Below are 27,487 nucleotides of genomic sequence, written 5' to 3'. Positions count from 1 at the left end.
TCTGCACGGGGCAGGCATGGGGGCTTGTTTGCCAATTGGGTAAACATTCATTTATCCCCGGCAGTGAAACGTGAAGTTAATCAAAGTGATTATCTGCTGTAATTATTGCCATTGTCCCCCAGCCCTTTTGAACATGTCTCCTGCAATTGAGCAGGGCTCGCGTGAGCTTCCTTTGCCATCTGGAACTGATCCGCATATGTACCTTGCCTCCCAAGACCTAGCAGCACCAACAGCTCGGACAGAACTGAGCCAGAACCAGTGTCCTATTTGGAACAGCGTGTTCAGCCCACTTTTTCAGCTCGAGGCCAAAGCCAAAAGTAAAAGCTATGTGGCATGTTCATTGCATCTTGTCTTTTTTATACTAGGTGGTGATCTGCTTCAGACTTCCTGTTTCATGTCTCTGAGATGCACATTTGAAATTACCTCGATTTGTACTTGCCTCACTCCAGGCTGTGTCCCTGGCCAGTCATTTGTACCTGTGTGTGACCTTCTCTTCTCTCCATGCAGGTGAGGATCTGCCTGGGAGGATCACCGTTCGTAAGAACAGGAAAGACCCTCGCGCTCTCCTGGTCACCCTCCACATCGCAGACAGGAAGCAAACCTACAGCCTTCAGTGAAGGTGGTGTCCATTTTAAGCACTGGGTCACACATCAGTTCCTTCACAGACATTCTAGCGTCAAACAGAATGCTTGCTTTTACATGGCTATGCCATCTGCATTTCTTTGTGGCAAGCACCCAACTATTAAATGTAAGGCTGGCTCCATTTAAAATGGAGAAGTTATGCATGGAAGATGGTTTCCATTTCATTATGAAACGCCCCCTATTCATGACTGACATGAGATGATGTTTGAACAAGGACTCATACATTTGTGTCTGTTGCTGTTGTGGAAATAAAATAATTAACCTTTAATTGTGTGGATTTAGTGGGGGAAATACTGTAGTTCACATGTCCGTATCATTGCAGACACTGGAGAATTGCTGACATTCAGACATGCATACACCACTGAACGGCCCTGCTGACACAAGGCTGGGTTCAGGTCCAAGTTCTCTGCCAATTTCTCTGTCACAGTAGCAGTGTCTTTGATGGTTCCATCCTGTAGTTGGTTTTGCTCAATAAAGTTTTTTTTTTAAGTACAATTATTAAATGGCCATTATTTGTGCGAATAATTAATAATATACTGTATAATGCCAGCATCCAGTACTTCGATTAGGCACAACACGTACAAGTGTTGGCGCTTAATAATTATGTAATTCGTGTGTAATTCCGTTTGAGTTGTGCTTGTCCTGACCTGAGAGAAGCTATCGTTCCTCTGATGGTAGTTGTAGTGAAAGTCCTACTCTGCCTCCCTGCCTCTAACCCTCCCTCCCCTCCCCTCCCTCCCTTATCGCGCTCAGTCGTGTTGGGGGGGGGGGGGGGGGGGGGGGCTGAGTGATGAATTAATTATATTGGTCGCTTGTTTAATTAACGACCATCTGATCACAAGGACTATTATCTCGGGTCAAAGAGGGGTGCGAGAGTGGAGTCGGGTGGATTTGTTGGCCACCGCGGGACTGCGCAATCTCTTGCGGTTCTGTGAATCTGATTTGTGGAACGTCAGGACATTTTTTGCCATTTGACAGATTCCAATAAGATGTTGAAGCCTACCCGACGGTCCCGTCTTAATATGATTTGTGTTTTCAAATATGGGCAGAACCAAATTATTTACATTTGTAATAGTACATTTACAAAATGTACTGTTTCTAGATCGCATCCATATGATGAGCATTACATTAATGACTTTTAATAAGCTAATCCGTGTCTCACCGGAGCATGCGGCTTCTCTGCTGCCTGTAAAAAACTAAGGTGTCAAAAGGGGACATGGGAAGAGGTGCAGAAATCAATTATAATTATTCTCTGTTGACAAAGTAATTAAATCCCGAGTGGGAAGCTGCCGACAGCCTTATCACTAGCGGGCGCAGATTTATGATCGTCGCCACTGCAGCGTGCATTTCAGGTGATTACTACTATGGTTTAAGGATCCAAATAGCCTCTTTTGAACTTGTAAGCTAATAAGACCGAAGTTAAGGATTGTGTAGGCTATGCAGAACGAATAAAAAGTTGAGAGTTTGTCTGTATGCGTTAAAAATGTGAAATGGTATGTCTACTCACCAGCCTTGTTTTATAACTGTTAAGTAGCCTATTGCCTTACTATTGCGCATTGCAGAGCTCTGTGAAATTCTTCATGTCGCATAGTCTGCGGTACCATGTTGTTAGTCCGCAGATCCGAACTAAAAATAGAATAGGCCTACCACGTTTTACTCGCTTGCGTAAAAGTTTAACAAATGAGTAGTCGTTCATGAAGACCTCGCCCACTTTTCGGATTTGATCAAGTTGGATGCCAGTGACGCAAACATAAACGTAGCCTTGAGTTTATGGCTCGTGTGAGCTTGAGCGCTGGAGCACTTTTTCCCCGTTGTAAGTTTACAATATAGCGAACCCGCCATCTGTTTAAAGTTAAATCACGTTAAAACACAGCCTGCAATAATTAGGCTACAACTTCAATAACTAAACTGAAGTAATAAAACCTATCAATTTGATCATAGAATTCATAGAGTGTATAATCAGAAAACCGTACTAACGGAGTATCGCACCCCTCTATTATGTATGCAAGTCCTAAAACATACTACAGAAGTCAGGTTGATGTTAAATGCATATAAAATATCCGGACAAAAAAAATCTGAGCTAACATTCGTGGAAAAAATGGCAGTTGTTTCCTCAACTGTAAGACTTCTTTGCTTAGTCTAAACCTGGGCATCCTCCCAAACGAACGACAGATGAGGATCTATACATATTCCCGTGGGACAAGTTTATTAATCAGGCGCGAACGAATGCGTCCCAAACACGCAGGCTCGAGCTGGCGTGTGACACGAGCCAACGTCTTCGCTTGTTGCCCCTTTAAAAATCAGAATTCAAGGCCAATGATTTATCAAACTCCTATTATCAAGAAAATGTCACGCGAAGGGCACCTTGCTATGCACTGACGCAAACCCGATCTTTCCCACAGAGATATAGAAAGCTTTGCACTTAGCAGAGCCAAATTCAGTCTGCCGCCAGTCTTTACAGCAGTTTTTTTCTGCCTTTGACTTGTATAGCCTACCTGCACTCTTCACAAATGGTAAGTAAGCTATGCAATTTAACCATTTCTTATAAATAGTTATGTTATGGTCTGAACATCAGCTCAGTCTCACATTATCTTTATTTGAGCGTTTGTTTTAAAGACAACTTTAGGTGTATGGAAGTAGCGAATTGCTGGTTAGAGTGAACTGTCCAGGGTGCTGAAATGTCGCTGTCGTCTCATTTACAGTAGATTATCGTGGACCAACTTTGCAGACTGCTTCTTTTACACGCTGCTACTATTTAACAGGTTTTACATTATTTTGCTATTTTCACAAGAATGGAATGGAATCTCCACCTTTTTGGCAACTTTTTATGCATCATCTCATGCTTGCTTTTATGCAAGATTTTTTTGTATCTTATGTTTCGATTTGTAAATATACGAAACGATTGTGAAATGTGAATGGTTGTTTAAACACTCCCCTACGCTGTTATTTCACTTAATCGAAGTTAAATATACGCCAGCTGCACTTTTTCGTTAAATGTATCAGCGCAATTACAATGCTTTCTATCCTCTTGGGCCACACACATATAATTGCTCGTGTAATTTCCCATGTTTTCACCGAGCCTGCACTTCTCGGTGCAGTAATACTGGGACTGATGCCTGCCGCGGGGGAGAGAGTCTCGGCCGAGCCCGGCAGCTTGTCTATTGCCCATAAAATCAGGGGATGTGCCGCGTTGAATGACAGCGGGGAAATGAGGCGTAAAATTAAAGAATCTTTCTGTAATGGTAAACGCTAGGGCCAAACAGCGACCGATCGTGAGCTGAAAACCAAAAAACCGCAGCAACCACGCGGGAAGGGGTTTTAAACGTGAGGAGAAACAACGACTGTGAGACAAGAAAATTAAATTTGCTCAGTTATTGTTATGCTGATTCAGCACAGTAGGCTACACGAATGCAGCCTGTTTATGAATGACTTTTTAACACGTGATAATATGTATTCTCTGCATTATAAATGGTAGGCTATGTCATTTTGAAATGGTAGTCTATTAATTACTAGGTCTATTGTTTTAGGATTTCTCCGATCAAAAAGATATGTTGAGACAACCTGCGAACAGTCCCGCCGGTTTTGGCTCACCTCATCAGCCGGAAGGGGCGGTTGGAGTTACAACTAACAAGCCGGAGAATGGTCTACCTTCCGATACGCATTCGGCACCACCGCCGGTAAATGAACGGAAAACTTTCTGTCCAACAGAAAATAAACCTGGAGAAACGGATTCCAATAAAGTATATGGGACGTTTAAAAACGCGGCACCGGCGGTGCCTGTTAATTCTGCACTCCCCAAGGATTCTGCTGGTACCGCGCCTCAGACGGATGGTACAACCGTTCACGGGAAAGCTATGTCCGACGCAATGGCTAATCAAGGTGCCATGAGAAGCACAGTGGAGCAAAACAATGCCACTGGCAATTGGACAACTATGAGCCAGACCACCATCATACTGGGCACAGATGGCAATACGTCTGTTCTGCCTGGCACTGTATCCGGGGTAAGTTGTTGTAAATGAGCGTTTCATTGTAGGGGAAAAGTATTTAATCATGATGTTTTGATGCATGAATAGCCTATAGAAAGAAACGTCTGGGTCAGCGTTGTGTAAATAACCAAACGTTGCTATATTCTGCATTTGTAGGAGATTATAGCATTCGCATTGGGATGTGTCACCCTTCTGACTGGTTCTGCGCAGCCGTAATGAAGTTTCTCTGCGTTGTGCTATCTCAGCACATTTTGAAGTGTAGGACTATTGCACTTTCTTTTCTGTTAAGATGTAGCTTAACATCATTTGACGTGACACGGATGTTTTACCTTTGCTGGGCTGTAATCGTGGAGGCTTTGTGCCTTTGAATAATTTGGAAGATTTCTTTGTTATGGTTGTCACTTTCCCCCCACAGGAACACCTATGTTTGCCTAATGAGCAGTATAAATAAAGTGCTGCTTAGACAAAGGGGGGGCAGTCATATCGAATAGTTAACAGTATGTGGAATGTAGGCTAGTATTGAATAGACCATATGCTAATGAAAACACATAAAGAAAATGTATGTAAGCCTAGAAATAAAAGTCTAGAACAACCGAAAATTACACCGTAAATTGCGGTTTTTGTTTGTCAAATTTGGTTTCATGCTGCCTCCAGTTGTCCCGAGAGCTGCAATGCTCTCGTCCAGGTGAAGGTTTGCGCTGAGTTCCTGGTTTTCCCCAGGGACTAGTTTCTGTTGGCCAGTTGTGCTGGAGGATAATGCATTACATAAGGCTGCAGCATCTCATTGACCAATTCTCACATGGCAGTCTTTTATGGCCGTTTCAGCCCACGTTAGCAGTGATCTCTCACATATGAGCGCTGCGCTTCTATTAACCAACTTGGTTCCCTCCAAGGGAATGTATGTATTTGCTCTTCTTCTGCTGTGGATTAATTTTAGAAATATGATGTGCTTAACAGCTTTGTAAGTTTATATACTGCTTAATATTCTCAATGAAAGTGCTGGATGTGCAGACTTTGAGTAGAATCATGCCAAGTGAAATACATTGTTTCCCGTAGGAGAATGACGATGATGACGAAAGTGGAGATGAGAATAAGGTCAGAGGGAACTGGACTAATAAATTGGATTTCATCCTGTCCATGGTTGGCTATGCAGTGGGCTTGGGGAATGTGTGGAGATTTCCCTACCTTGCCTTCCAGAATGGAGGAGGTAAGGGCAGCTAGCAGACAATTGTGCTTACAACGGCTTCTGGCTCAAACTGGAAGAAAATTGTACTGCATAAACCATGGCCCATATAAGTCAAATGCACATTTTCGAGTAACGAAAATCACGAGTATAGAGCCCAAAACAACTTGTGAACACCTTGCCCATAACGAAAATGTATCATTTAGTGTGTTCTGGCATCAGGAATATGGTGAAAATTAGTTATATTGTTTCAGAATGCATTTTAATGCAAACGTTTTTTACTGATTATTTTACTGATATAATTAGGGTATATAATTTTTTAAATTCTATTTACAAAATATTAGTAGTAGTAGTAGCCTAGTATTGATGTTATTAATATTTCAGATAGGCTATTATTACCAAATACTATTTTAACATTGGAATACAAGGCTATTCTTATTTAAATAACAGAATATTTAAATCATAGTTTCGGGTATCATTTTGGATTTATTTCAGCAGTTATTTGTGCTGTGCCTTGACCATAGGCCCAGATATTGTATGCACACATTTTCACAAACGAAGTTTCTCAGACTTAAATTAGGAGAGGTCCAGCGCACCATTGGATTTTTGACAGTATATTTTGTTCCTATGTAGGTGCTTTTTTGATACCATACCTGACAATGTTGGGCATCGCTGGAATTCCGATATTTTTAATGGAAGTTGTACTAGGTCAGTTTTCCAGCCAAGGCCCTGTGTCTGTATGGAAAGCCATCCCAGCGCTGCAAGGTAAACTGCGCCTTTGCCATGTCTCACAAGTTTGTTGCCCAGATGATGATTGTTTCAACTCCTGATTGGGTAAAAATAAAACTGATGCACACCCAGTCTTTGAGTGTAATGATTAATGGTAGTGAACGTCTTTATCTGCTTAAGAGTAATGTACATATCTCGTTTTATTCATTTATTTTAGGTTGCGGGATTGCCATGTTGATAATATCTGTCTTGATAGCCATATACTATAATATTATAATGTGCTGGACACTGTACTACCTGTTCGCTTCGTTGAAGGGCTCACTACCCTGGGCTAACTGTAGGAATGATTGGAACACAATGGACTGTAAAGACAAAGACATGCTTCTCCTGGGTAAGGATGAGCGGCGCTTTTTTTCCCTTTTACTAATGCGCAATGCGCAACCCGTTGTCTCACCTCTGGGCTTTCAATAACCTTCTTAGGCTGACACACTGTAAACCTGCAGTATATCTGGCAGTGTTTTGTACAGACATTTTTAAGAGGTAAAACCCCTTTGCAAATCCAAAGAAGCACAGTATTGTAAGATGTATGATGTTTGTTTTGATGGCATTGCCTTGTTAAACTGCATAGTTTACCTAATTGAAATGGGCATTATAGGGAATATTGCCAATATTTATTTTTTTATAATAATTCGTTTTCCATTAACATATGGGTATAGGATAGGAGATAGTCCACCACGTTTAGCCTAGGCTATACCCTATTGCCAAAATTGATATTTGGACTCAAAATATGCGTTGCTGTTTGTAATTATACATTTTCTATCGAAATTAATCGAAAAAAGTGTCATTTAAATAAGAAATCACCTGAAAACGCAGGACTTGGGCATTTTGTTTTAGTGAATTCAGCAGAAAAAAATGCTTGCTTGACACATTTACTGTAAGACGGTCTTGCACTGCCGCAGTGTGTTTGAGCGCCTCCCTCTGGCCATACTGGGTATTTCCGTGTGTAGCCTTCATAATTTAGTGCTTAGAAATGCGGCATTTCTTTCAGAGCACTGTCTGGAAACATTTAAAGCATATTTCTTTGATGCGTGTCTGAGTTGAAAAAGACATTACATTTTCCTTATCTGTGGATGTGCTATTGTGACAGATACGTGTATCCTTCGGGATAGGAACATAACATCTATAAAGAATTCCACGTTCTGCCTGTCTGCTAATGCCGCTGGCAACCTTACCAGACTTTTAAACATGACTTTGACATCAAATGAAACCAAAACATATGTTAGTCCCAGCGAGGAATACTTCAAGTAAGTGAATCAATTAAGTAAGTGGTTTATAAGTCACAACTGTTTAGTTGAACATGGCCTGGAGAGTTCTGATTTTCACTTTGCACAAGTATGCCTAGCCTACAACATGCATGATTCTATATAGTTTGCCAGCATTTTTCCATGAATCACGCAGGGAATTTAGGCAACCCTTTAAGTAGCCTAAACCAAGTTGGCTGAGGTATTAATCTATAGGCCTACATGTAAAAAGTCAACTAATAACGCACTCCTCTTTCAATTAAACATTTAAAATGTTTTGACTATCTACTATCTACCACTAATGTTGCTTTGCAAACTAGCCTAATTCTACTTTTTCTTTAATCAGATACAATGTGCTGCGCATTTCCAAAGGAATTGAATATCCGGGTGACATTCGCTGGCCTTTGGCCTTGTGCCTATTCATGGCCTGGGTCATTGTTTACGGATCTCTGGCTAAAGGAATTAAGTCATCCGGGAAGGTAAGTCAGTGTTTCCCATTTAAGAACACTTTAAATGTGACCTACTGATTAGCTGCTGACAGAATAACAGGGCTAGACTGGAGGTGCACCTGAAACATCCTGTACTTTGTTGCATTTAGGCGTCCTTCAGGAACACACACTTTAGGGTCTAGAGGAAATGTAGCCCGTAACACTGTATTTGATGAATGCACAAACTTGGTGGGTTTGGCCATTTGTACCAACCAGCTGTGGTGAAGAGAGAAACTTTTGAACTGGAGTGGCAGAAAAGGTAGATGATGGCGCCATCTAGTGGATTGTTACATTCATTGCAGTCGTGATGGCCCGTTTTTTTACAAAAGCAGGGCTGATAGATGCAGGCTAATGTAATCCCTGTAATTGGGAGAAAAACTCCACTACTACTACTACTACTACTACTACTACTGCTGCTGCTGCTACATGTATGTATGTATGTATGTATGTATTTTTTAAAAAGCACATAGTGAAAATATCAAATAATGTGCGTAGGATCCTCTTACTGTTCTTTGCTAAAATAAATGGGCGGAAAGTAGTAGACAAGAATTAAATTCTTTCTAGGCTTTTAATGATGATGTAATTTAAGGCATTATGATTAAACAGTGGTCCTCAGTATCACTGTCCAGTTTACACACTTTGTTTCAACACCTTTCATGTGTATGTATGGGTTCTCTAAATGGACAACAATTGAAACACATTAAACAGCATCAGTGTGAATCAGACAGACATAGCTGTTAGCTATTACCCTTCAAATATACGCCATAATAGTGTGTCTAGTGTCTTGTGTATTTCTACTGTACTTTCCACAACCAAATGGACTTGGACTTCACCATTAGTCCTGTTTCCCAGACACACACACACCCCATTGCCTCCTCTCTATGTGTAGGTGGTGTATTTCACTGCCACTTTCCCCTATGTGGTTCTGGTCATCCTCCTTTTCCGAGGGATCACTCTGCCCGGCGCGTTTGATGGAATCCTCTACTTCATCACGCCCAAGTGGGAGAAGCTCAACGATGCGAAGGTGAACGCTGCTGTTTGGAGATCCAATATTATGTTCCTCCCCCCAGAGTGTTCTGCTGTTTGGAGTTCCAATATGATGTTCCCCTCAGAGTGTTCTGCTGTTTGGAGTTCCAATATGATGTTCCCCTCAGAGTATTCTGCTGTTTGGAGATCCAATATTATGTTCTAGAGATACAGATGGACACTCTGGTGAAATTAATATAAGAAGCTTGTCATAAAATGATCGTTTTCCTACATACTATCATAAATCGCAAGGCTTTAAGTCCTCTGGGGCAGAATTCAAATGTGGGCTGGAACGTTTAAGATTTCAAAAATGATATTTATATATAGAAATTAAAAAAAAAATATCTGATAAATTTGGGCACAAAAACGTTCCTTTGTTTAAACCCTGTAAACTGGCCTACACATCCTGCACGACACACAGGATCTACTTTGCATTGCAGCTCTGGGCATGGATAGGGTGCATCTCTTTATTTGTCCTCCCTTCCTCCCTCCCTTCCTCCATCCCTTCCTCCCTCCTTTCCTTCCTCCCTTCCTCCCTCCCTCTCTTCCTTCCTCCCTCCCTTCCTCCCTTCCTCCATCCCTTCCTCCCTCCTTTCCTTCCTCCCTCTCTTCCTTCCTTCCTTCCTTCCTTCCTCCCTTCCTCCATCCCTTCCTCCCTCCTTTCCTTCCTCCCTCCCTTCCTCCCTTCCTCCCTTCCTCCCTCCCTCCCTTCCTTTCCTTCCTCCTGTCCTAACCCCTCCTCCTTTTAGTTCATTTTGTGAAGGAAACGAGGAAGGACTGTAAGGAGGATGGAGGAATCAAGGAGAGGCAGATATGAGAAATGAGATGCCCTGCTCACTCACTGCATCACTTTTAAGAGACGTCAATTACTGATGATGTGGCGAAGCATCACATCTTAGGCTGCAATAAACAGACCATTGTTACACACAAATTGCAGAGAATATTAACTTATACCAAAGCCTAAAAATATCATATGAACATGGAGTATTCACACTTATTCATCCTGGTAATGAGGTAGTGTTGATAGTTCTTGAGACATGATTGAATAGCCTACTTATTTAAATACAATGCGTGAACAAAACAGGCATCAACTTTTTTTTAAAGTTTGTATGGTAGTTCATGATCATTCCAGCATATCAAGATTTTCTTGGTCTATCTACTCATTTATTGTCGCTAATAAATCGCTACGAACTTGTTTGAAAGCGAAAGTTGACAGATGTGGGTGGGAACCTTTCACCTTGGCAGTTTGGACCCATGATCGCACAATTCCGACTGAAAACCCGCAAAAGATGCTTTTGTGTTTCCTTGTGTAGGGATGAGATCCACCCTTAGCGTGGGTGCTGTAATGATATGTCCTCCTCAGGGGGTCAGGATTTGGAGGGTTAGCTTTAGCCACTTAGCAGTGTAGTTGACCATACCGCCACTGTATGAACGTATGAAATGTATGAACTGGCTTATATTGCGGAAGTGCTTAAGAGCCTTCTGTGCATAATTCCAATTAGCTGCCATATTACCAGTGGACATGAGTATGTTGTCTGTGTGGATTGGCAGTTTCCAAGCTGAGAGGACCAGCCAATCAACATGAACGACATGACATAATTTGTGGCCATTTGTAACTTGGCATGTAATTGGCTTGTTTGTGAGAATAAGGCTGGAAGTGAGGACGTCAGACGCCATTTTCAATCATTTAAAATTGTCATTGAAATGAATCGAGGCAGTACTTCCTCACTCTCACCCATGGTTCTCCTCATCCACTAGTTTCAGCTAACCAAGCTCCCTTGCACCCTCTGCAGGTGTGGAAGGATGCTGCAACCCAGATTTTCTTCTCGTTGTCTGCAGCCTGGGGTGGACTCATCACACTCTCCTCCTACAACAAGTTCCATAATAACTGCTACAGGTAGCTAAAGTCCTCACTAGACTACTCTCATTTCCTCTGTATTTTTGTATCTAAATACAATTATTGATTTGATTTAAATTTATTCATCTTAGATCAGGAAAGGCATATCAATGATTGCTGACTGTAATCTGGCTTATAAGGAAAGTACTGTAAAATATTAAACAACGTGTGTCCTTCATGTTCTGTTAATGTTTAATAGTAAATTGTATTTTATTACATCTATCTGTTAATGATAAGAACGTCTGTCTGTGTGTGTGTGAGTGTGTCTGTGTGTTTGTCTGTTGTTTGCATATCTCTCTTGCTACGGGCACGAGTGAGTGCAATGCCAAGTTTGATGTTGTTTGGATAAGAAATGCAAAAGATATTGTTAAATATCGTTAAGAGAAGCACACATTGGCTTTTGCCGCTCTAGCCACTCCCCCTCTCACACAGCGCAGCGCAGCACAGCACAGCACAGCACTGAGTCTGAGCCCATGGCACGCGGGTGCTGTGCACAGGCAGGCTAAGATGTTTGGACGATTATCATGTCTGACCTCAACAATATAAAGACTGCCTCTGGATGCGGTTTGCTTGCATAAAATGATGATGTGGATTTTGCAACACGCCAACCCACACGGGTATGCAGTGACTTTTCAAAATGACTTAAAAATGATGTGTTCATAAACACTTCGAGTAGCCTTAACTCAAAACAGGTGTTAGGCCTACTGCTAGGCTTATGTCATTTTGATCTGTAAAATGCCGCCATGCTTAAATTCTGCTTACTGCACATTTATTATAATACAATATAATAATATTCAATATTCATTATTGAATGCTTAGCTGGAATGATATTTTTCCCTATCATCCTATATTTTTTAAAGTAGGCCTGTTAGCATGTAGTTGGGCTATGGTTCCTCTACAGGAATAGCATGTTTTGAACGGGTACTGCCCTAGTTGCAATAAATCTTAAATCTAGAAAAATCTGAATGTATTGCTGCATGCTCTCAACCAAAGGATAACGTATGATATGTCTATGTTGGGTAAATGGAGAAGGATAACGTATGATATGTCTATGCTGGGTAAATGGAGAAGGGTTCAGAAGTAAAGCCGAATACTGGGGGAAAGCCAATCTCTGTGGTTTCAGGGCAGGGCCAAGTGCTTGAAAATAAAGTGGGGTTTTATTTTACTAAATTACTTCAGGTAAAATGGTCTTTTGGTTATACATAGGCTATAAAGTAGATTTAGATTATTCATTCTTGGCATAAAAACCCTGACCCAGATAAAATCCCCTTTACCTGGATCACTACTTTTAGAAAAACAATACAAAAAGCAAGATGGTTGAAATCTGTCTATGTTCATATACATCCAGTTCCTACCGTTCAGAGGGAGAATCAAGCAGCTCCAATTTCATGCTTGACTGTCTTTTAGTGAGTTTAGAAAACATTGAGCTCTTTAGTACACAAACACAAATACTGGCCTTACCTTAAATGCACAGTCGATACAATTTGTGAGTTTGATTCCTCATTGTTCCACTAGAGGACACTAGTTATCAATTGAATTAGAAATAACCTTGGCCCATTTTAAAACATCACAATCACCAGACACAGAAATATAGGACGCCAGTGTATGAGTTAATTTTATATGTGTCGCTTAGAGCCTTGCAATTCTAAAAATGGAGTATTTCTAAGCAGAGTTGCAAATGTTGCTTTCAATATTTTTGGAATAATTATCAAAGTCTTACTTGTTTAGAGTTTAATGTTCAGAGTGCATTTCAGCATGATCAACTTTACTGAGAGTACACCCATTCCCTAATAAGAATGTGATCTGGCATCCTTTCTCCTCTCCTCCACAGGGACACCATCATAGTGACCTGTACCAACAGTGCCACAAGTATATTTGCAGGCTTCGTCATCTTCTCGGTCATTGGCTTCATGGCCCACGAGCTGAAGGTGCCCATAGACAAGGTGGCTGATGAAGGTAAAGAACAGAGAATAGGGAATGTCTCTTTGCATCACAGTCCCCAGGTCACCTTCAGTAATGTTTACTTAGATAGTCCGCCTAGAGAGGCTTTACCCCTTTAACCCCTGCTACTTAACCATAACCACACATTGTTGTTAACAGATAGTTTTTAACCCCTGCTACTTAACCATAACCACACATTGTTGTTAACAGATAGTTTTTAACCCCATAACCACACGGCACGTTCTCAACACGCGGCACGTTCTCTTGAACACAGCCACACACACGGCACGTTCTCTTGAACACAGGCACACGGCACGTTGACTTGCACTGTGTTTATACTAGTACACACGGTACAACGTCATATTACAAGAGAGGCAGCAACTGCTATTTGGTTTGCATGCTAACTTCAGTGGATGTCACAACTACCCATAGCTTAGGCGTTTTTGGCATTACATCAAAACTGTTGTTTTTACATCAAAACTGTTGCTTTTACATCAAAACTGTTGTTTTTACATACTCACATTCGGTTGCTACTTCTGGGTCATTTTTGAATATTTTACAGTTTTTTTCTGATTGCTTAAGCACATTTTTTGTAACTATGGCTTTTTTTGCAAAACTCTACACACAAATAGGAAAACCTTTCACCCAATTAGCAAAACATTCTAGTTCTCTTGCAAAAGCCAACACACCTTGCTTAACTCTTCACACCTTCGTAAAAATGGTGTTTTCGTATCAAACAGCAAGCCATCACAATAATAAGCACACAATGTGCCAACTACACACTGATGGTATGAATAAAAAACACATCTGGCTTTTGCTTTCTCTGTGCACAAGGTAGACTATGTCAGTTTGAGGTCATACTTTTGTCATAGTTCTGTAAACATACAGGGATCCAAACTTCAAGTGTTGGTGTTTATTTATACACATCAAAACAAACACAAGTGTGTTTTTCCAAGTCAAAACACAAAATAGCAATTTCACGGAGACAAAAAAATCAGTCTACATCGTGTCGTCTCGCTCAAAATTTCGTCTACATCACATGCAATGTCCTAGTCCAAGGCATCAGGGAAAATATATTCTGGAATGCCGTATCCAGGCCTGACATGACAATAACCCCACATGTAGACTGATTTTTTTGCCTGTAAAAGGGCTATTTCTTTCTCTTCTTATCCTTCCTCTTCCCCCTCCTCGTCCTCTTCTTGCTCCTCCTTGTCCTCTCCCTCTCACTTCTTCACCTCTGCATCCTCTTCCTCCTCTTCTTCCTCCTACTTCTTCACCTCCACGTCCTATTCTTCGGCCTCCTCTAATTCTTACTCTTCCCACTCTTCCTGCTCCCTCGATTGTACCCATTGTACATTACCTGTGGCCTTTTTTTTATAGTGCTTAGGCTGATTGCAAAGTGAACTAATTATCTAAAACAGTTTCACATGAGAAAGTGTGCCAGAAAGTTGGCAAAATAGTATAAATAGTGTAAATAATGTGTATAGATTTGCTAGGTGTTGATCATTTGGAAATTGAGTGTAAAGCAGTTAGTTGTGTTTACAGTTCCGCAAAAAGAGTGCTGTGCAGTGGATTGTGCCTCCAGTTGTGCAAAGTGTGTGTTACAAAATTGCAAACTGAGTGCAAAGCAGTGTTTGTGCTTTTACTCAGTGAGTGGTTTTGCTATAAGAATTAATAGTTTTAGAAATTGTGCTATAAGAATCACGGTTGTGTTTAAGCATTCAGAAAAAACTGTAAATGAAAATCACATTGCGCCTCTAAATAGATCCAAAGTAAATGCAGTTATTAACTCATTGAGTGCCAAAAACGTAATATTACGTTTTTCCTTCCCATGCGTTGAGTGCCAAAAACATAATATTACGTTTCTAGTTTTTTTTTAAATTACGAAACTAGACACTCTAACACACCTTATATGTGATTTTGGGAACTCTGTGATGAATGGAAATGAAATATATGACGATCGAAAACTCATAAAAACGCACAATCTGGACATTTTATCATAACTCGGTTGCCGCTTTGGGTCGAATCAGTGACGCATGCACGTCAGCTCAAAACCAGGCAATTTTCGTGGGTCTATCACTAGGTGGCAGTCTCGCTAGGTCTCTTTACAGGCAACACTTCATATTTCATGAAAGACGTTATATCTCCATTTCTAGAAAAAAAAAACAGCGATTTTGATGAAAACTAGCCACTGTTTAGCTTGCGATTTCTCAGGAACAGAAGCGTGTAGAAATAGCTTAAAGTCTCACCTTTCAAACGAGCCATTGTATGTGTTCTTCGCTTTAACACAGAATATGCTGTGGCTGTACAAAAATCATCAACAATGGTCTAGATTGCTGGCACTCTAGGACAAAGCTTCCGAAAACAGCTTGGCATTCAATGAGTTAAAGGAACCATATGTAAAAAATGTATTTCAATTAATCATAAAATTGCCCTGATATGTCACTAGACATTAAGAAATCATGTTAATTTCAAATACTTATATCACTGACAACAGTAGTCTGGCCAGGATATTGACATTTAAAAAGTGAAGTTGCAGCCCTCAACTGATGTTGATGTTGTCATGTTGTGTTTTGGCCTGATGTGCCACCCTCCACCTATCTACTAATCACAAAGTCAGTAGTTTTTCGGCATCCGGTTGCCAGCTCTGCCAGTCAGAGGGGAGGGGAAGGGGATACACCGCTCTACAGTAATTTGAAAGTGATTGTAGTACCAGTTTTGGCCACAATCTTACATAGGGTTCCTTTTAAAGATCATTAATCGCATAATCCACATGACTCAAAGCCACAATCTGCAACCCCAGAGCAGGCATGTCACAAGGCTTGCACCCTTGTAATCACATCAGGCGTCACAATTAATAATAAGTATCAGTAGTCTTACAGTAGGTGCCCCTTAACCTCAACAGTTTCTTCCTCTGTAGAAAAAGCATCACTGACTGAAGAACTTCAACTGACTCATTAAATAGAGAAGTGGGGCAGCTGATTTATTGTGGCACCTGTGAACAGACTTGGTAGAATCCTCACATTACACTGGCATTGAAGAATAATGTGGAAATGGAGCTGCTAATTTAAGGCAGACTGAGAGCCCATTATAGATAGATAGATAGATAGATAGATAGATAGATAGATAGATACTTTATTGATCCCCAGGGGAAATTCAAGGTCTCAGTAGCATACAGACAACACACACACATTCACTAACAGCAGAAAAAGTAATTAAAAGTATATAATATAAAACACAACTAAGCAATAAGTACAGTAGAAGATAAATAATATACTAAATATACTAAAATACAAATTATACTAACAAACACTTAATCTAAATCAATTCTAAAAACAGTATCCACATAGTGGTGATTAATCAATCAAGAGGCGCTTGCAATGACTGAGGCAGGGACTGAGCCTGTGATTCTCTGTGCATAGTAAGGTAAGGTAAGGTGCTCTGTGTGAGTGAGTGTCATGGTGATAGTGCAATGGTGATAGTGGTCATAGTGGTTATAGACAGTCAGCATGGATAAAGCGTTATACTGTGTAGTAAAGACGCGTGTGTGTGTGTGTGTGTGTGTGTGTGTGTGTGTGTGTGTGTTTTGTGACTCCCTCCAGGTCCTGGTATAGCCTTTGTGGTGTACCCAGAAGCCCTCACCAGACTGCCTCTGTCCCCATTCTGGGCCATCATCTTCTTTCTTATGCTGCTCACGCTGGGACTGGATACTATGGTAACTGCAGCCTCACGTGTGTGTTTCTGTGTGTGTGTGTGTGTGTGTGTGTGTGCATATGTGTGTGTGCATATGTATGTGGGTATGTTTATGGTTATTCATGAACACACAGACACACACACACACACACACACACACGAACACACATGCACACGGACACACATGCACACGGACACACATGCACACACACTTCAAGACTAATAGACATGCCAGAAGGTACAGAAAGGAGGACAATGATACTATGCGAGGCTTAAACCGTGTCTTCTGATTGGCCGGTCTGTGAGCTCTGTGTTCTAGCTCTGGAGGGTTCTTTACTTGCGGCTGAAATCTCTCCGCTGCATGATCGCCTGACAGAGATGTCTGCTGTTGCATAGCAACCTGTTTCTCCCCTGTGCACAGCTCTATATCAAACAGGACTCTGTCATTTTGAGGAAAGATGACACTGAGTGATTTCACTGCAGAGAGTGTTAAAATATCAGACTGCAGGAAGAAAAAAATCAGGTAAAGGTAAAAATGACATCAAGATGAGTAAGTCCAATGAGCTGTTTATGTGTGCTTGTGACTGTTTAAGGTTACACTTTAACCTCGCCACTGACGCGACAATCAGTTAAAACATTACTCTCATGGAAATTAATGGGTACCACCATCTTAATTGTCATGGAATTCTTTGCTTGTCACTGTCATGGATTTGATTGCTTTTCATAAATCAATTTAGTAAATTATTTCACTCTTACAGATATGCAAGACTACAGACTCTTTGTTTTACATAATTGGTGATTTCCTCTTCTCGTCTAAGATTCCACTATTTGGTATACAGTATGTAGACCGCAACATCTGGTAGCTTTTCATAGATGGAAAGGGCTAGTTTTATCCTGAGTGTCAAATGTGTGTGTGTGTGTGTGTGTCAGAGGTTGGGTTCATCTGAGAATAGTAATTACCCTCCTGCCTCTCGTTTCTGCCTCAACTACCAGCCAATCAACACTCCTCGGGGTGTGAGGGCTCTAATTAGTGTAATCTTTCGCCTCAGGTCCTGTGATTTTTCACCCAGTCTGGGGGAGGGATATGACACAGGCCACGAGCCCTTCCACCCAGCAGCATACGCTCGTCTCAATGCACACTATCTTTAGCTCTCTCCTTCAACCTCTCTATTGTTGTTGGTAACAAGAACAATTTCTCTCTCTCTTTTTCTCTCTCTCTCTCTCTCTCTCTTTCTTTAGTCACACTAGCTCCTCCATCCACCCATCAGTTATACCTTTTCTGTCCTCCCTCTCCTCCCCAGTTTGCCACCATAGAGACCATCGTAACATCCGTGTCCGATGAGTTCCCCAAGTACCTGCGCAAGCACAAGCCTCTGTTCACGCTGGTGTGCTGCGTCTGCTTCTTCTTCCTGGGATTCCCCATGATAACAGAGGTAACATTCCCCATGATAACAAAGCTAATAGTAACATTCCCCATGATAACAGAGGTAACATTCCTCATGATAACAAAGCTAATAGTAGCATTCCCCATGATAAAGCTAATAGTAGCATTCCCCATGATAACAGAGGTAACATTCCCCATGATAACAAAATCAATAGTAACATTCCACATGATAACAGAGGTAGCAGTAGCATTCCCCATGATAACAGTGGTAACAGTAATGAAATCGGTAATTATTGCTAAAGCCACCAGGACTGCTGCCTCCACTGTCCACCATACCTCGACTGTAGCCAGGCCTAACCATGGAGCTCTGTACAGGGGCTAATCCAACAAGGGCAGGTCTACAGGCACCATTTCTTTCATTATTTAGTCAGGGACAACCTGACAAACAGAAAGGAAGCAAGACTGAGAGTATCAGGTGCCTTGATTGTGAACCACTGTTGATGCAACAGGAGAATTGGGTGAAAAGGTTCTGAAGGAAAGAAAGAAAGAAAGGAAGGAAGGAATGAATGAAGAAAGGAAGAGCAAGAAGACAAAAGAGTTGTAGAGGAAAAGTAAGTAAATCCAAGGGGGAAGAGAGTAAATGGGGACTGGCAGGTGCTGCTTCCCCTTGATGTTGTCAGCTAATGATGCCCATTAATCAGACTCAAAGGCTACTGTGACAGATGCATTCATGTGACTCTATGTAACCCGCCAAGCTCAGTCAGCCTCCTGGGAATGAACAGAGTCCCGCTAGAACGCCACCGAGAACAAACAAGCATCATTGCAATCACAGCTCAGAGAGCCTGGTGCCATGGGGTCGGAAGATCAATTACAAATCAGGCGTTTATTCCACTATTGTTCTACACAGAGTACAATAGGTGACTAATGTCACTTTCCTTTAGGGGGCAACCCTGATGCTGTGACATTTTAAATGAATGGAAAGAAGTTGCACACTAAGTAGGTCAGTGAAACAGGGAGATGCTCACTGTTTTTTATCTCCATTTCTCTCTCTCTCTCTCTCTCTCTCTCCCTCTCTCTCTCTCTATCTGTGTGTGTGTGTGTGTGTGTGTGTGTGTGTGTGTGTGTGTGTGTGTGTGTGTGTGTGTGTGTGTGTGTGCGTGTGTGTGTGTGTGTGTGTGTGTGTGTTCTCACAGAGTGGAATGTATATGCTGCAGCTAGTGGACACCTTTGCTGCCTCTTACTCTCTGGTTATCATTGCCATATGTGAGCTGCTTGGGATTTCATACTTATATGGTGAGTCCGTGAGAATAAACCATGTGTTTGCCCTGACCCTGATGTTTTCCCCCTGTATCTCCCCACAGATTGTACTGAATTCTATCAATACATAAAAACATGTTCTGTGTGAGCACAGGTAGGAAATGAAATGGTAAAGCAGAAGGAAGAAAATGAGGCTTTTCGTACCACAGATAGTGACTGTGATGAAAGGGGTATCAGTGAAATGTACACAGCACATAGAGTTGCTCTAAGTCAGTGTTTCTCAAACTGTGGGTCAGGTGGGGCGTGAACTGACGTGAAAACAGGAGTTTTTAAAAACATTTTTTTATCTGTAGCTTAGGCCTAGGTAGCACCCGGTGCGCAATGGACGCACTGTGTTATTCATAGGGAAGCGTTCGTGTCAAGGCAGCTTAGTCCCGACCTGAATGAGATTTTGAACAAGGTTGTGAGAGTGGTGAATTTCATCCAGACCCGGCCCTTAAAAGCGTGTCTGTTCCCCGCACTTTGCGAGGAGATGGGAGCTGACCACACAGCTGTAGCCTACTGTTTCACAGCGAGGCAAGGTGGCTTTCCCGAGGTAAAGTTCTGTCGCGCGTGTTTGAGCTCTGTGTCGCCTCTTCTTGGAGGAAGAGCGCATACGAATCTGCAAGCACGTTCACTAATGAAAATTTCTTGATGAAGCTGGCCTATCTTAGCGATATATTTGGAAAGCTCAATGAGCTAAATCTCCAGTTACAAGGCAAAGACAAGCACCTACCTCACCTAGCAGATAAGATTACTGCATTCACCAAAAAACTCGAGGTATGGACAGGCGCCTCGATCGCAACAGTATATTAATGCCTTTGAGAATCTGAGTGAAACGTCTGATTCGGGAGCCACTCTTGTGATCCCATGTATTAAACAGTAGGCCTACATCACACCCCTGCAAAGTTTATTTCAAAAATATTTCCCAACCAGCAGTGCTCAGTATGACTGGATTATGGATCCATTTAATGCAGCATGTTGGTAGGCTATTTCATTGAATATTGTACAATGCTGTAAAATACTGGCTTGTGCTTGCTAATATGTTGCTGGAAAACAGAAATATGTGTGTTTAATTTACAGTGGCACATTATGTATTTATTTATATTAAATCTGCAGCACCAGCTGATTTGAACTCTGCTGAAGAGGACATAGAACTTGTCGTTATTTCAATAAATGTGACAATTTTAAGCTTGATGCACTTTCTTAGAGCGGTGATGGACAGGTGGGGCTCGAAAATGCCCCCTTGATCAAAGTGGGGAATGAAAGAAAAAGTTTGAGAACCACTGCTCTAAGTAATCACCTTAGGCCTACTTTAGAGCCTGAATATGTAAAACAAGCATCACTGATCACCTTAGGCCTACTTTAGAGCCTAAATATGTAAAACAAGCATCACTCTTCACTCTAAATGTTTGACATTAGCACCACCCCAGATACATGTATGTTACCAAACATTTCTGTGTTATGTGTCATATCAAATGTTCATTTTGAAGGCTCACCATTCAGCTTGTTTGGAGCCCCATGTCATACTAAAAGGGTTTAAATATAAATATCATCCACATCTGTGAATCAACTAATTATCTGCACATGCTCCATAAAGTGAAACGGATGAAAAAAATATATAAGCCATTGAAATATGCTGCTGTGAGTATTTTTATATCAGTCGCCACTAGGTGTCTCTGTTATCATTCCAGTCACTGAGCCTGCTGTTCCCTGCTGAGACAAGCTCCAAGTACTTTTGTTATTGACTGTGTTTTTGCGGCAGTAAGAAACATGCATTTTGCCATCATTGTCATACAAGTTGTTGTTGCCACATCTTGGCCTGTGTTTCATTTCCACAGACATTTTTTTTCTGTCTCCCTCAAATAAAATAAACTGGGTCACCTTTTCCACTTCACTTTATTATTTTTCTTGTTGGAACTCTTCTGAATGGAGTCAAATTGTTGTCTGATGGCACCTCTTTGCTGTTCTATACACCAGTCCTATTTCTGTTGCAGGCTTACAGAGGTTTTGTGAAGACATTGAAATGATGATTGGGTTCCAGCCAAACAAGTTTTGGAGGATCTGCTGGGCTTTTGTCACTCCAACCATTCTGACAGTAGGTCCAATCCATATGTAATGGGCCATAACCACAGCACACACAATCAGGTTCCATTTCCTGCCAGTCTGTGGTGTTCAAATCTACAGCACAATGAGGGACCACCTGTGAGAAGCGTTTACTCCAAAAGAAAACAACCCTTACTTGAAGTGAAATTGTTTAAGGGAAATGGTTAATGTTCGCCACAGAAAGCCCGGGTGCTGGTGGACAGTTTTTCCTGTTGCGCTCCAAAAAGACAGCAGACACATTTAAGACCCTCCATGTGTGTGTCATGCACACACACACACACACACACACACACATTACTGACACACACATATGTCAAGTGGTAGTCACGTGTCCTCCTCAGCTCTGTGACATACGTTGAGTGTCTGTATGGAGGCAGGCTCCTTAATGATGAGTAGCCGGTAACAAATGACCTGTGGGGTTCGGCAGGACACCCCCATGCATCAGTCCTATCTCCCCTGGCTCACTGGTCAATCCAGCTCCCACCCCCTCTCACCCCCTACCCTCTCTACTCTCTCCCAGGGGGCTCCTCTCCTTACTCTCTCTCTCTCTCTCTCTTTTTCTCTCTCTCTTTCTCTCTCTCCCTCTCTCTCTCTCTTACTCCTCTCCCAGTTCATCCTGGGAATCAGCCTGTTCCAGTGGAAGGGGATGACTTATGAGGACTACAAATACCCCCCCTGGTCCATGGTGATGGGCTGGCTCATGGTCATCTGTTCTGTGATCTGGATCCCCATCATGTTCGCCATTAAAATGCACCTGGCCCCCGGATCTTTCAGTGAGGTAGGGCACGACGGACAGCCAGAATTCTTGCTGTTATGTTTTCTCTTTCACTTTTATTTGCCTTTATCTTTTAGATTTCTCATTCTCTTCTCTTCCATTGGGAGGGCCTTGTCCCTTATCTTCATCTGTACTTAGTAATATCTCTTATGCTTTTCCGAATGTTTATTTAAAGGACAAATTACTTTCCATACGAAATGTGCTGTACAAATAAGCTTTGCCTGCCTACTAATGTATCCCATCAGAGATAAGCGAGATTGAAACATTGAAAGGAATGCACAGGGATGAGTTAAACTGGGCCTCTGGCCAGAGACTTGAGCCACCATTCGTAAATGGAGTGCCGTATAATGTTTTTAGGTTATGAGGAAACTAGGCCAGGGTGCTGCTCTATCATTAACTACTGTGAGACTAACCTGGACTGATGAACAGGGGTGTGTAGATGTCTGCGGAATGAAGTAATGGCCAGCTGATGCAAAATGGAAGACCTCCTCCATACTGAAAACTAGTGTTGAGAGAAAATGCCCTTTACAATAAACTATTTATAGATTCAGGCAGCTAAACAGCGCAGTGAACAAGGCAGCGAGCCTTGTTCACTGCGCTGTTTAGCTGCCTGAAGCAGTTGGAGCAGCTCAGGAAAGCAAGTGTTCTCTTGTCTCCCATTCTAACTTTAATGCTACTGATGGGAGAGATCATTATCTTACAGTAGAGAACAATACACCACACCACCATGATTACTAATGCTCACGCCAAGCACAAAGAAGTCGTCAGTATAGAAAAAAGAAGCATGCATGACCAAAGATATCTGATTGTTTTCTACGACGGTTTACTGTGGGATTGTAATGTGCCTCAAAGCTTGATGTGCAGTTAGCCTGTTCTAGCTCTGCTACCCTTCATATTGCACTCTGGCTCTGCAACAGAGTCTATCCAGCAAACCGAGGCAAAGATGCAGTGTGATCAAACTCATGCTGTATGCGTATCCATTTCTACCGTTGACACATTCTGAAACGGCTCTATTTATCTCCATTGAGTGCCTGAATGCTTCATCCCTTTATTCTATATGTGTCCTATACATTCTATTCTATATGTAGTATGTTCTATATAAAAGGAAGTGTATGAAGCGTGTTGTTATTTAGCTGCTGATTGGTGCTGGTTGGTACTGGTTGTGATAGAGGTCATCTCTCCCTCTCTCCGCCCACAGAGATTGAAGCTGGTGTGCTCTCCGCAGCCCGACTGGGGCCCCTTCCTGCTCAAGCACCGCGGTGAGCGCTACAAGAACATGATCGACCCACTGGGCACCAACTCCCTGGGCCTCAAGCTCCCTCCCAAGGACCTCCAAATGTCCACCCAGTACCAGTAACGCCGACCCCCCCACCCCCCCCCCCCCCCCTCCCCACCAGCCACCCTCCACCCTGCTGCGCTCCATTTGGGATTATGGGTGAGAGCTAGATAGCCCACACCCCATTTTCTCTTCCCCTCACTCCCCTCGTGGAGCGCCTCGGCCTCCCTTTACACAGGCACAATGATCACACCAGAGTCCTCTAACAGGCAGGGCTGTTTCTCACCGAGGCAATATGAGCCATCACCAGAGGTGGCAGCTGAGACTGCACACCCAATATTCGGCTGCAGAGACAGTCAGCTGCCGAGTTTTTGTCTGTTTTTGTTTGTTGTTTTTTTGTGTGTATGTGTGTGTGTTTTTATTGTCTTCTTTTGTCTGTGCATGAGTGATAAGGAAACCGCCCACTGATACATTGTCAAACTGAACGCTGACAGACAGGCAAGTGGTGGTGTTTATCCCATGCCAAACAGATGGGGAGATTCGATAGTATTCCACCTCGGATTTGGCAAATATAGATCCAGTAGACACAGAGTATGCAGTTAATACTGGTTTATTTTTATGGCAAACATTAGCTATGTACCTATATCATATCCTCTGATATATATAACGTGCCTCTGGACTCCTCCTATACATATGCTATATTGCATAGTGCTAATTGTTTTTCTATAGTATCTCTCTTCCTTGTTGGAGAAATGGGTACGTTTCTCTCTGTCTGCCAGGGGTAATATGCTGTGTTCTGTCTCTCTCTACTTGTTTATGAGCTATCAGAGAAAAAAGCACACTGTTAGCATAGCAAGCACTAGCGCTAGCATTGATCCATTCTTTAAGGCAAATACATGCACAGGTGACCATACAACGTTGTAGGCAGTTTTAAATGTTTAAAGTAATTATCTGTAGCCAAGTAGCATTTGTGCATTAATGTATACACAGAAGTTATTGCTTAAAAATATATACTGTGATCTCATCATCCAATCTATCAATTCCTGATATGCGCAGCTTGAAATCAGAAAAAATAACTATATATATATATGTATATGAGTGATGTGAGATATGTATGACAAACCATTTTTCTTGTCAGCTGTTATAGCTGTTTCTTGGAAAGTGTAGACTTTTAAAAAAAGAGTTATGTGTGTTGACGTAGTGTGTGCTAGTGATGTTGAATCCCAGCCATGTAATGAGCAGTTGCTAAAGGTTAGTTGAGTAGAGTAGAATAGAATTAGGTATTAGAATCAATTTAGTTTTGTCTGAAATCCTGTGGTAGAGGTATGGGGACCACTTCTCCACTTGAACTCTTTATCTCTTGTAATATGTATCTTCATGCAACAGGGTCTCAGGTATACTTGATTTAATTGGCCTTATTTTCATAGTTGTACAATAGACATCAATATTTGGGAACCTGGTTGTGCCTCCAGGTCCTCTTAAATCTGAAGAGTCAAACCACAAAAAAGCTGAGATCTGAGATGTAACTATGAATCTATGTAATGTCTGTGTGTATCTGAAAATATCACCCAAATATGTTATTTGTTTAGACAAAAGATATCAGTAATGGTTGTCTATATATATAGCAAAGCTCCTTACCCTTTAATCTTTTAAAACTGGTGGGAAGATGGTTTCAAAGCATTCAGAAATCTTACAGTATGCACCAGAAGACTATATATGGGAGTTGCAATAACGGCTCAGTTTCTGGTTGTTGTGGTTGTGGTTGTGATTACTGTGAACAAAAGGAAGGCTCTCTCTGTTTGTTTGGCCTTGGGCATTTGTGGTCGGTCTCTGGTCTGTGAGCTGACATCATCCCACACCAATCACAGGGAGCATCCCCTCCATTCCGAAGCAATCTGAATGATTTGTTTAAACAGCAGACAAGGCAAATGAGCTTTCCCTCACAAAACGTAAACAGGTCTTGATTAAAATGGCCCACTGTTGATTCATGGGACCCTGCGTCCTGGAGGCATGTGTCTGCCGAACGGGGCTGCGGAGTTAATTGGGAGTCTGCGGATGCAATGTTAGCAATATGGCAGCCGTAACAGGGAGATTTACAGGCCTGCTCCAGCCCAAGCATGCGCTTTCATAGGCGTGAAATGAAGTACAACACACAAGCGCGTTCCTCTAATCACGGGTTAAGGGTGTGGTAACATGCGCACGAATCTTGATGGACAAGAGTGGGGAAAAAACGGCTTTGTTATATGCTCAAATGTTGCTTTTCCAAGTGACGTTAAGTCCTCTCTTTCTCTGTGTGTTGTTTGTTTGTCTGTATATGAATGTGTGTGTGTGTCTGTGTGTGTGTGTTTGTATGTCTGTGTCTGTCTGTGTGTGTATGTGTGTGTGTCTGTTCAAGTGTAGACGTAACTAACTGATTTCATCAATACTTAACCACCAGCCAACCAGCTCTCTGCCTGGTCAGATGCAGTTCGGTGCGTTGGGGGGGGAAAAGGATGGAAGCTGTAATGTATCTGTGCAATGAAAGTTCTCAGTGTGTCTGAGAACTGTTCCTTATATAGTACAGTATTACTTATTTAAATGGTTGCCTTTCAGACCACCCTTGTGGATCTGACCTGAAAAAAAAAAGTCTCTGACAGATGCCAGAGGGCTGTATGACTGAAGCAGCAATTCAGCTTCGTTACTAATTCATCAGTCTTCGAAAAACACCAGTGCGTTCCAGCGCTGCTCCAGTTGTTCCACTGCAGCTGGTTACACTGGGACCTGATCAACCTGAAACCCATACCTGAAAAACAGTTTACCAAGGTCAGCTCTTAAGGATTGTGTTGACGGCATCGGCCAACAGTTTAAAAGTTCCCCATAGGTGCTGGTTGGAATGTGTTCATCCGTCCTTGTGTTACTGTAGAGTTAGTAGTTAGGGCCTATTCAGTGATGCTAATCAGTTACTCGGAGCAAAATAGTTATCTGGCTTGCATGCGCTGTTTGTGTTGCTGTGTTCCTTTGTCCATGTGTGGTTGTCCCCCCGCGTTGCCCCCACCTCACCGCCCCCCGCATGTGTGCTCTCACCTGCCGCTTGAGTTAAGCCTTGCGTCACCTTCGCCCATGAACGACTGAGGGGGTGAGAGCATAATCCAATTTTTCCCTCCACAGCGATGAGCGAAAGTCATCACTTTTATGCCTACGGGACAACACTGGGCAGTAGGTAACCAAAGAAGGAGAATGTCTCGAAGGGTTCTAATGGAAGATGAATAAGAATAAAAATATAACAAATAGGTTATTTAGGAGACTGAGATACTGCCATCCATGTTCCATTTTAGTGGTCATTAATCTTTGCCAATACGTTACAACACATCTTCAGGTAACCATTGGCCTTATAGATGTCCTCTGATATTAGACTATTGTATGTATTTCAAACATAAAGATACAGAGTAGCTTATAGTCTGTCATATATATCAAATCTCAAATGTAATGTATGTTGTGTCTTTTGGCACTTTATGGTGGACCTATCACTGCATAGGTTAAATTTCTAATTACTTGGGTAATGTCATATATTTCTGTGTTCGATGTGAGGTACGTCTGCCTATGGATACAGACTCGTACCTCCAACAGACCATGACATTCTTTGGTTTTAAAATAGAGTATTAATATATAATGAAAAAAGTTTTAAATGATGTGCCAGAAAAATAAAGTTATCATATATGTGAAATGCATAGTTTATTTTAAATGTCATTAATTATTGAGGCCCTACCTCAGATTTTCTATTTATG

General features: G+C 41.9%; 2 protein-coding genes across 3 annotated transcripts in view; both read left to right on the top strand.

Annotated features, from left to right (window-relative positions):
* Nucleotides 1-1,137, top strand: part of prmt3 (protein arginine methyltransferase 3) — a 49,578-nt gene extending 48,441 nt beyond the window's left edge. Inside the window, exon 16 of the mRNA XM_042060826.1 lies at nt 508-1,137. Within this exon, the coding sequence (XP_041916760.1) occupies nt 508-617 (110 nt within the window). The 3' untranslated portion in view covers nt 618-1,137. The remainder of the gene's footprint in view (nt 1-507) is intronic.
* Nucleotides 1,138-2,084: 947 nt separating this feature from the next.
* On the top strand, nt 2,085-27,487 carry slc6a5 (solute carrier family 6 member 5). Of its 2 annotated transcripts, XM_042062241.1 has the most exons (17): nt 2,085-3,155; nt 4,170-4,319; nt 4,443-4,643; nt 5,685-5,835; nt 6,445-6,576; nt 6,758-6,931; nt 7,688-7,844; nt 8,188-8,320; nt 9,219-9,353; nt 11,149-11,252; nt 13,084-13,208; nt 16,796-16,908; nt 18,188-18,319; nt 19,464-19,563; nt 21,564-21,664; nt 22,283-22,450; nt 23,646-27,487. In XM_042062241.1, the coding sequence occupies exons 1-17, from the start codon at nt 3,153-3,155 to the stop codon at nt 23,802-23,804; spliced, it is 2,238 nt and encodes a 745-aa protein (XP_041918175.1). In that variant the 5' UTR covers nt 2,085-3,152; the 3' UTR covers nt 23,805-27,487. The 2 variants fall into 2 exon arrangements, with proteins under 2 accessions (XP_041918175.1, XP_041918174.1); XM_042062240.1 differs by having other exon boundaries at nt 4,170-4,643.

The sequence above is a fragment of the Alosa sapidissima genome, chromosome 14, assembly GCF_018492685.1.
Source record: "Alosa sapidissima isolate fAloSap1 chromosome 14, fAloSap1.pri, whole genome shotgun sequence".
NCBI lineage: Eukaryota > Metazoa > Chordata > Actinopteri > Clupeiformes > Clupeidae > Alosa > Alosa sapidissima.
The sequence above is the reverse complement of the archived record's forward strand: the minus strand, read 5'-3'. Positions and strand labels throughout refer to the sequence as shown.